This window comes from Oncorhynchus nerka, linkage group LG20, assembly GCF_034236695.1.
Source record: "Oncorhynchus nerka isolate Pitt River linkage group LG20, Oner_Uvic_2.0, whole genome shotgun sequence".
Lineage (NCBI taxonomy): Eukaryota > Metazoa > Chordata > Actinopteri > Salmoniformes > Salmonidae > Oncorhynchus > Oncorhynchus nerka.
The window spans coordinates 29,194,310-29,205,094 of record NC_088415.1 but is presented as its reverse complement, the minus strand read 5'-3'; the positions used below and the strand labels follow the sequence as shown (position 1 = coordinate 29,205,094).

Here is a 10,785-nt window from a genome sequence, read left to right as displayed (position 1 = left end):
TGTTGCGCTTGGTGATCTCTGACTGTTTTATCCTAACATCGTTGGTGCCGACGTGGATAACAATATTTCTATACTCCCTACACTCGCCAGTTTTAGCTTTAGCCAGCACCATCTTCAGATTAGCCTTAACGTCGGTAGCCCTGCCCCCGGGTAAACAGTGCATGATCGCTGGATGATTCGTTTTAAGTCTAATACTGCGGGTAATGGAGTCGCCAATGACTAGTTTTCAATTTGTCAGAGCTAATGGTGGGAAGCTTCGGCGTCTCAGACCCCGTAACGGGAGGAGTAGAGACCAGAGAAGACTCGGTCTCTGACTCCGACCCGCTGCTTTAATGGAGAAAACCGGTTGAAAGTTTCTGTCGGCTGAATAAGCGACACCGGTTGAGCGTCCCTACAGCATTTCCTTCCAGAAACCGTGAGAAAGTTGTCCGGCTGCGGGGACTGTGCCAGGGGATTTATACTACTATCTGTACTTACTGGTGGCACAGACGCTGTTTCATCCTTTCCTACACTGAAATTACCCTTGCCTAACGATTGCGTCTGAAGCTGGGCTTGCAGCACAGCTATCCTCAGCGACTGCAATTAGAAGGCATCATGTTAATGTTACTACTTAGCTTCGGCTGTTGGAGGTCCTGACGAATCGTGTCCAGATAAAGCGTCCGGAGTGAAAAAGTTGAGGAAAAAATAAATATATGAACGGTAATTAAAAAGTTTTTAAAATGACCTTAAAACTGATGGATTTTGATGGGAATTGTTGTATTATGTTAATTAGATTGACGCAGACTCTTAAGGATTAAGACAATGAATTATATAAAAATGTCTTTGTACACAACACTTGTTAGTGAGCATTTCTCCTTTGCCAAGATAATCCATCTAGTTGACAGGTGTGGCATATCAAGAAGCTGATTAAACAGCATGATCATTACACAGGTGCACCTTGTGCTGGGGACAATAAAAGGCCACTCTAAAATGTGCAGTTGTCACACAACACAATGCCACAGATGTCTCAAGTTGAGTGCAATTGGCAATCTTGACTGCAGGAATGTCCACCAGAGCTGTTGCCAGATAAATGTTAATTTCTCTACAATAAATCGCCTCCAACAACATTCCAAAGGCCACAATCAACAGCCTGATCAACTCTATGCACAGGAGATTTGTCGCACTGCATAAGGAAAATGGTGGTGACACCAGATACTAACTAGTTCTGATCCATGCCCCTACTTTTTATTTTAAGGTATCTGTGACCAACAGAGGCATATCTGTATTCCCAGACATGTGAAATCCATAGATTAGGGCTTTGTGAATTTATTTAAATTAACTGATTTCCATATATGAATTGTTACTCAGTAAAAAAAATGGAAATTGTTGCATGTTGCATTTATATTTTTGTTCAGTATACTTGATGTACTAATCATGGTTTTGATCTGGCATTTTAAATTATATAATTTGCTGAAAAATACAGTACAATCCTTCACCTTGTTGAATAAATAATGTAACTACTAGGGTGTGTTTTACCTCCCATTTCCAAATAAAACCTTCATTGATTCGTGTTTAAGTAGGGCCACAGAACTAGAAATAAAATGTCTTTAATAGAAAAACAGATACATAAGTAGAAAAAAAGTACCTCCATCGAGAACATAATGTTTTATAAACTGGGTGGTTCAAGCCCTGAATGCTGATTGGCTGACAGCTGTGGTATATCAGACCGTATACCACGGGTATGACAAAACATTTATTTTTACTGCTCTAATTACATTGGTAACCAGTTTATAATAGCAATAAGATAACTCAGGGTTTGTGGTATATGGCCAATATACCACGGCTAAGGGCTGAATCAAGGCACTCCACGTTGCGTCGTGCAAAAGAACAGCCCTTAGCCGTGGTATACTGGCCATACACCCCCCCCCCCCCCCCCGCCTAATTATATAACATCAATGGTCCAACATAATACATTCACTTAAGGCACACTGCACCTTAGCCCCAGGTTAACAAGTGCTTGTATGAACACAGGATAAGCTAGCCCAGGGCCCAGTCTTAGCCTGGGGCTAAGAACAATGCAGTGTGAGAAGGCTAATAGGTGCTACTGATATACACAGAAGCATAAATATTCATAATGATTGTGTGTGATCAAACTCCAAAAGACCTGAAGATGAACAGTAGCCTATACAGAAGCCACTGACAAATCTTCAGCCTACCTCTGGTTCTCAATCTCAACAGTGTGATGCATCATAGCAATGAACTTGTGTGTGACTGGTTTGTTAGTGTTCACCACAACAAACAAATACAGAAAGACCCTGGTAAACAATGCAGCATTCTTCCAGTCATGATGGTGTGGGACAATTGTCCTGGCTCTACACTTCGCTGCTCCGTGTCCACTAAGTCTTTACCCACACCAGACCTTGCTAGGTAAGATGGCCCACCTGTGAACTAAGGGTTCTTTTTGGACCAGGCTTTTGTCTTCTGTTCTTTTTGGACCAAGCTTTTGTCTTCTGTTCAGTACAGACCTTCGCAGAATGAGATTACTGAATGAGGCGGTAGAAGAGCCAGCTGCCGAACACCAGCCAGTGGCTGGCCCAGTTCAACTCTGACCACTTCTGAATGGTGTGGTTGGCCACATAACCCTGAGAAGGAGGACAATGGTGACTAAATGTGTATAAGTAATACGTTCATGCAGTTCATATAGACCACCGTTTAATTCTAATGTTCTCCATTAACTTGGCCCCAGCCAGCAGTAGCAGGTCATTGGTGGGCCTTACCTCCTCTGCAGCCAAGTTGTCTACTTCAGCATCAAACAGGGAGCCCAGGTATGTCAGGTGGAAGATGGCCATGGCACTGAAGGCAAGGTTGATGCCATACACCCACAGCTCCTACGAGAGTGGCAAAGATCAGTCACTACACTGGGGATGTGTTCTGAATCCCAAACCTCCCCGCAATGTGCACTAGCTAGCTCACTCACCCCACATGGACCCATTCAATTAACAATAGGTTATCTTATGGAAAGCACCTTCAAAACATGATATACAAACTTGAGTGTAAAACATTCCTGGATGCAACAAGCATGTACCTTCTTCTGCTGATGATGGCAATTGTTGGGACACTGTTTAGACAGGATACAGGCACTAAAGATGGCTGCCAGCCTCTTCCTCAGAACTGACAGAGGATGACAAGACAATAAGGCGATGTACAACCTTTGAAACAAAACTCACATAAAACAAGCAAGCATGTGAATGTGAAAAGCAGATAGGCACGGTAACTTCACCATGTTCCACGTAGGTGATGAAGCCCAGAGACAGCAGCACGGCCCCAAGATGGAAGCTGAGGCCCTGGAGAAAACAAAATGGCAGATTGGTTTTACAACATCGGAAGCTGATCAACCAACTATTCACTTTGGCCTCAGCCAGAAGGTTAAGGCAGTGACATTTTCAAAATCAGATCAAATCTTACTAAAGCAAAAAAAACAGTATTAAAGTGCAATGGTGAGTGACCTTTTCTGAATCATCACGTAAGATGACATCACTGTGTTGGTTGAATCATACTCACATGTAGTAGGGCACTGGCTGTGTAAGTCACAATGATGGAAGAAAATGTGCCAAGTTTCAAAGCACTTTTGAAAACATCTACAACAAAATGGGGGAAAGACCCAGTAATCAGTTGACATTTTAATATGTAAAAAAAAAAAATATGGTTAAACAGGGCCCATAGTTCTAACATTTCTGTCTAATCTGTTTATAGTAAATTGAAGGTGTAATGATGCTTACATATGTTGAGCCAGCGAGACATGGGGATGTTCCAGGAGGTCACCACCAGCACCATGGACCTGGGCAACTCCACATTCAGAGGCTTAACCACTTTCAGATCCCTAAAAACACATTTTGTGCATTCATGGATTTGCACATGCATGCACGCACACATTATTTTCACATATCTTATCTAGACAGATATTACAGTGTCTATCACAATACTGCTATTATAAACTTAGCCTACAGGCAAATTGATAATATATTAAATATGTGTACCACTAATTGAACCATAGATCGCATGAACTGAACTCCCCATTTGACATTGTCTTTGTCTTCAGTGAAACCTGCCCCTGCCAGCACAGTAGTACTTTCGCTGAGGTGGCCCACAAAGTAGTTACTGAAGTGGAAGGATACAGCATTCTCATACGCATGGAGCCACCTGTACACAGGGGAAATAGACAAGATAGCTCTAAGATACTGTTTATAGCCTTTCTTCATTCAGCAATAATGCCAGGAATAGTATTATGCACTGGCACCATCTTGAAGTGGTCACTATTGCTACTATCAGAGCTTGTCTGAAGAACTTTGTTTATGTGCCTCTTGGAAGCAGAGAAACAGAAATAAATGGAACTCACTAACATAAAGTTGGTGTACATTCACATATCAAAATAGGACTGACATTGGAATGACCAAGGAATTGTTCAGTGAAACGTGCACTCACGTGCGCAGTCCTCTGCTCCCGTGGATTGGAATGAAGTAAGGGAAGAGGTATGGGGCGATGCAGTTGGATATCACCAAGCATACCTGGCATTTCACCCAGCTGATTGAAAACTTCTGGAGCCAGGACCAACTCTGGGGGACAGAGAAGCCAAGTTAAAAAAGGACAGATTTTAGCAGCCATTTTGACTTAAAGCAGCTACAGTATGTGGATCTAACTGCGGTGAAAAGAGGTGTAAACTTTGCACCAGCGCAAACACTTAGTAAATCTGGACCAATATGTTATAGGCCTATTTGTCAAATGTAAATTCAGATACTATACAGGAATCAATTCAGCTTTCTTTTAACAAGTTGACTGAGAATACATAATTGTTTTGCAAAACAGTAGCACATCTCTTCAGCTGTGGCTTACTAGTTTACGGCTCTCAATGGCCTCTTTGTAGCTTGAGTAGCTAATCCAGGGTCCAAAGATGACAGTGCCCACAAAGAGAATGTAGCCTGTGAACTCCAGAGGGTTGGGCACAGCGAGCACAGTGCCTCTGTCCAGGTCAAAGGCCAGAGAAATGGCCTTCATGGCCACCACCATCTGGGAACCTGAGGAAGTGGGGATGATAGGCAAAGTATGCACAGGTGTTCCTTCACTAAGGTCTCGAATACAATGTAATAGGAAGATGTCCGTGTCTCTATAAAATCATGTATATGTCTCATACTGCCTTGCCATGCAATCACTCACATCTGTACAGGACATTTACCTCTCATTTTATGCCAGGTCACTGTGTCAATCATATGCAGCTCTCTAGAGAGAGACAAAACAGGAGAAAACAGTTAAGTGGAGCAACATTGCCTATGATGCAGCATTAGCAATAGATGGAGTTATCATTTTCATTCATTACCCCATGAGTAGATAGATGAGGATAGTGGCAGAGAGGAAGATTCCTCGGCTGCTGGAGTGGCGGTTGAGGAACAGAACCGTGTAGCAGAGCATACTGAGCATTAACACCCACACCATGGACTGCTCAAAGAACAGGTAGAGGGCATATAGACCCGCTGACACTGAGCCCAAGTGTTTCACAGAGGATGAGAGACCTACTGGAGGACAGGAAACACTAAGTACCAGGCTGGCACCACCAAAGGCCTTTGTACAAATTGGGGTGCTTTTCTAGACATCTGTAAGGTAATACTAAATGCTTTATCTGTCATCATTACATGTGTCCAACACACTGTGGATGGTGTCATGGCAAAGTATACATTACACGATTCAGTCTTTGTATCTAAAGTTTGGCACATCCTCTGTTAAATCCTCATTAAATAATGTTATTGGTCAAGTGTTCAAGTGAACTCACCCAGCCTACAGAGGAGTCGACAGAGCAGGCAGAGGAGCAGTAGCTGCCAGACCTGTTCCACTCCCTGCTGTGCCGTAGGGAGCACACAGCTCTCCCCTAGCTCCTGGAAGAACTCTATCCTGCTGAACTCCATGGTGTAGCCTCAACTGCCTGGCTCTCACTGGAGTGGAGAAACATGAAAATAATGCAGCTTTATGAGAGTGATCAATGTTAAAAAGGCATAATGTATAAAATGTCCTACTGTTCAATTGTCAATGTAAATTCAATTAATGCCTTGGCTTTCTTGAGTATATCTTATTATATATTATGAGCTTGGTACAATGGCCCACAATAGGTTGTAATCAGGGTTTGTTCGGTCTGCCCAAAGCATTACCGGGGGCAAACTACCCACCCTCTAGGATGCCTACAGCACCCGATGTCACAGGAAGGCCAAAAAGATAATCAAGGACATCAACCACCTGAGCCACTGCCTGTTCACCCCGCTATCATCTAGAAGGCAAGGTCTGTACAGGTGCATCAAAGCTGAAACCGAGAGACTGAAAAACAGCTTCTATATCAAGGCCATCAGACTGTTAAACAGACACCATTAGCACATTAGAGGCTGTTGCCTATAGGCATAGACTAGAACAGGTGCATCAAAGCTGAGACCGAGAGACTGAAAAACAGCTTCTATATCAAGGCCATCCGACTGTTAAACAGCCATCATTAGCACATTAGAAGCTGTTACCTATAGGCATAGACTATAAATCACTGGCCACTATAGGGAATAGTGGCCACTAGTCACTTTAATAATGTTTACATATATGGCATTACTCATCTCATATGTATATACTGTATTCTATTATATTCTATGGTATCTTAGCAAGTAGCCTAGTGGTTAGACAATTGGGCCAGTAACCGAAAGGTTTCTGGATTGAATCCCTGAGCTGACAAGGTAAATCTGTCGTTCTGCCCCTGCCCCACTGTTCCTAGGCCTTCATTGTAAATAAGAATTTGTTCTTAACTGACTTGCCTAGTTAAATAAAGGTTAAATTAAAAAACAAATAAATAATCATGTTTACATATCTGGCATTAGTCATCTCATATGTATATACTGTTTTCTATACTTCTACGGTATATTAGTCACTTAATGTTTACATATCTTGCATTACTCATCTCATATGTATATACTGTTTTCTAATCTATTCTACTGTATCTTAGTCTGTTCCGCTCTGACATCGCTCGTCCATATATGTATATAGTCTTAATTAATTCATACTTAGATGTGTGTATATTGGGTATATGTTGTGTAATTTGTTAGATAGTACTTGTTAGATATTACTGCACTGTCGGAGCTAGAAGTACAAGCATTTTTCTACACTCACAATAAGATCTGCTAAACACGTGTATGTGACCAATCAAATTTGATTTCATTTGATTTGTATTACCGGTATTTTGTGTTGTCAATAATCCGTGTTGGGGAGAAGTGAACACATGTAGTTCAACAAGTAATTTATTAAATATTCAGTAGCTTGGTGGTAGTTTAACTAAATTCAAACCTTGGTAGTGTTTGCAGTAGTTTATTTTTCCATGTAGTGGTGAAGCTAACTATAAAAAGAAAAGATAGGTGAAGTAGGCAATAATGTTCTTTCTTTTTCAGCATCAGACCTGCCTAATTCTGATTTTGTGTTTAAAAGGCTAACTTCTTCCAGTGTGAAGTCATTGGTAGCAAGCTTGGTAAACTATATTTTCAGAGTAGTTTCCCCAACTCTGTAAATAACGTAAAATGTTTGAGTAAATGTCCGAACTCCATTACAAAAGTAGCTGGGTCAAACTGTTGAAATAAAACATGTAAAATCCTCTAAAACATTGTAATTTCTAAAGAGGTTTTGTCATGTTATGTTATGGCAGTGGCTACTAGTTTAAGGCGGGGTTGGCAAAAATAGCAAACATGCCTGTTGCTCGAGACAATGGTACAAGGCAGAGGCAGCAAGAGTGAACGGATAGCTAGCTAGCTTGCAGAGTATTTGTGCCAAATCTCGATATCTGGACGAAAGTTTAAGAAACGCCAACCTCCGCGAGCTAACTTTAAACTTTAATGAGTTGTTCGCTAACATGCAGCTAACATTGCTGGCTAACTTATAAAGCAGACGAAGTGAAACGCTAGCTAATTCGCTAGCCAGCCAGAGCTCACCTGAAATAGTTTTCACTTGTCTGATTCGTGTCCTACTCGTCCTGTACTATGCCAATGTCCGCGTCCTCTCGTCTCCTACTGAAAATTAAGTTATTTTAGAATCAATATGTTCAAAAAATGTTTTGGAATAGGAAATCTCGTGCAACGCATTACCTTGAAAGACATTCGTATTTCGACTCTTCATAATCACTGGCAACACTGTCCACCAGGGGACACCATTCTCTGAGCTCTCTCTGTGTGTTTGCATCCTGAATGCAAGCGGAATCCACATGCTATATTCCAAATGATCAAGCTGTTTTTGTATAAACCTTATGTACGTGTTGAGAGGGTTAAGATGCAAATCACACTTTGAACAGGGATTGGACTGACATTTTTGGGATTTTGCTCACTGAGAAAACGCATGGCCCCTGCTGTAAACAGTGCAAAAGTGAAAAACACAGTTGCTCTAATAACATAATTACACTGGCTTGAAACACGCATCAGCACCCAAACCTTTGAATCTAATTTCTAGCAAAGAAGCGCAATATCCTACATGACAAGGCTGCTCAACCCGTGAGATATGAACTGTCACTTTTGTCAGACTTATGTTACCTTCACCTGTATGTACCATACCCACAGCACTGACAGTCATTCCAGAAACTATATATTTTAAATGTGTAGATTTTATTGTGTCGATGCAATGGATAATTCTTGTGTATTGTGTATTAATGAAAATGTTGCATTTGTTACAAGTAATTCAGCCTTAGCTGCTATTGATACCATGGAATGTTGCCTTATTGAAATAAAAACCACTCTTTCTTAACTCACACTTTTCTCTTCATGACAGATAATGAGATGTCTTTGCATGAAATAGCCGATTCTATTCAATTGTACACCATCAACCTAAGAAACAATGAAAACCAATATTGTTAGTATGTTAACAAAAGATGACTGTAAATTCACCATCTCAATACCAATGAGATTGAAACTGGTCTGGAAGAGGGAAGAAAGATGAGAGGAAAGAATAAATGTTTTCCCTTCGTCTCCCCTTTCCTTCTGAGGGTCCTGGGCAGTATCCCCCCTGTCCTTCTGTCTTAATGCCCTGGACCGAGCCTCTTCTCTCTACTTCCTCTTTCCCTCTCTCTTCCAGGAGCATATGTTAAGACTGGGCAGTTCTCTACTAATAAGAGGCTCCTATTGTGTCAGGTTTATTTTTTCAGTGCAGTAGTAGTGGTTGTTATAATTTTGTTGGTGGGGAAATGGTGCAAGGCTTGCTGTGCTGGCAGAAGGTTTTTATAGGACTCTTAATGAGTTTACCTCCAGGTGGTCGGCTCTGTAGACCCACTGCTTTGCACATGTTTGTTTGTTCTGCGTTGAGAACAGTCAGGCCCTGAAGAGGTCCACATTTCACCTTCTATCCCCTCTTTCCTGGTGAGAGAAGTTTGTCAGTGAGCGGTAACAGAGAGCATTGACATGAAACCTTGTCATGAATACTTTAAATTCAAACAGATGCACATGTATACATTCAATATATACTAAGCTAATATGTTTTTAAGCCTGTTGTTCATGCAGTATATAATAAATGATAAGCAGGCCATATGTGATTATTAGGTTTGTTTAATTGAGTTGCAGTGTTGGCAGTGTCTATGTTGGCAGTGTCTCCCTCACCCCTAGGGAGAGAGGCACGTGTGGCACATTCAACTCCAGTAAATAATCAAACAGCCCTTTCATTCTCTTCAAGAGGTCAGCCCTTTTGCAACACCTGCTCCCACTGGAGGAGAAAGAGAAGCCTCTCCGGGGTGGCGACCTCTGTTACCACGCACCTCCGTGAGGTCAGGGGTCAAAGAGTGACCGGTGTGGCTGCCCATCGTGACACTTCTTCTCTGGGAGAGGTGTCCTGTTTCCCTGTGACCTCCAGAGAATAGAGTGAAAAGTTGGTCATCATCAGAAAACATTTTCATACATTATTGTTTAACAAATAAGTAAATCATTCATTAATACATTTCCTAAATTTGTGCAGGTCTAAACATCAAAATGTCTCCAGCCATTATAATACTACATGAAAACATTGTCTGCAATATTTTTTTCTTTATTGTATTGTCTATTTTAGATGTGTGTGTGAAACAGATGTAGGAACATGCATGGGGAAACAGCTTAATAACCTTGTGGCCGGTTTTGAAGTACTGTTTAAAAGATGTTCACAATGTGGTAATGTAAGCAGATTGACTTAATTAAGATTTTTCTCATTTGTAACAATTTCATAATCAATATTTTACAAATCGCAATTGCAAGGGGCTTTGCCTCTCTGGATGACAGCCATAGAAAGCAGGCCAGCAGCTGCTTATAATGTCACACAATTTATATCTTAGTGCATAAGTATGGGGGAGTCCTACATCCCCTCACCCTCCATACATTATCTATATACCATGAAGGTTATTTGCATACAGATGCCAACTCAGCCTGGCTAGTTGGATGAGAAAGGGGGAAATTCACCCAGTCCTTTGGCTCTGCGCCATGGCGACAGGAATGTGGAATTAAAATTACCATGGATACGTCGGAGTGTGGGCTGGTACTAATTCATCTTTGAAAATGTCTAATCTAACAGTCATATTGGCTGGGCTTCAGCAGTCTGCAGGTAGATTTTATATTTTTCTGGCTTTCTTTTTGAATGAGGGGGAATGGTGGCTGCTGTATTGCCGGAGGCAAGGTGATGAAACAAAAATAGTCTGGAGACTAGAAAGTGAGTGTGCTTAATTATGGGGGGGGGGGGCTGGGTTGGGTGGGAGGGAGGGAGGGAGGGTGTATGAGGGCAGGTGGCATGAACATCTAGAGT

The 10,785-nt window shown here is 41.6% G+C and overlaps 1 protein-coding gene across 3 annotated transcripts; it reads right to left on the bottom strand.

The window, feature by feature from the left end:
• Positions 1-1,570: 1,570 nt before the first annotated feature.
• LOC115102223 (protein-serine O-palmitoleoyltransferase porcupine-like) lies at positions 1,571-8,233 on the bottom strand. 3 transcript variants are annotated; one of them, XM_065005372.1, is made up of 14 exons: positions 8,127-8,233; positions 7,974-8,051; positions 5,801-5,960; positions 5,351-5,546; positions 5,210-5,253; positions 4,870-5,051; positions 4,462-4,592; positions 4,055-4,179; positions 3,759-3,860; positions 3,541-3,617; positions 3,260-3,323; positions 3,065-3,150; positions 2,757-2,867; positions 1,571-2,621 (listed from the first exon to the last, which is right to left on the bottom strand). In XM_065005372.1, the coding sequence occupies exons 3-14, from the start codon at positions 5,931-5,933 to the stop codon at positions 2,520-2,522; spliced, it is 1,353 nt and encodes a 450-aa protein (XP_064861444.1). In that variant the 5' UTR covers positions 5,934-5,960; positions 7,974-8,051; positions 8,127-8,233; the 3' UTR covers positions 1,571-2,519. The 3 variants fall into 3 exon arrangements, with proteins under 3 accessions (XP_064861444.1, XP_064861446.1, XP_064861445.1); XM_065005374.1 differs by having other exon boundaries at positions 5,351-5,543; XM_065005373.1 differs by having other exon boundaries at positions 7,974-8,048; positions 8,127-8,228.
• Positions 8,234-10,785: the final 2,552 nt, after the last annotated feature.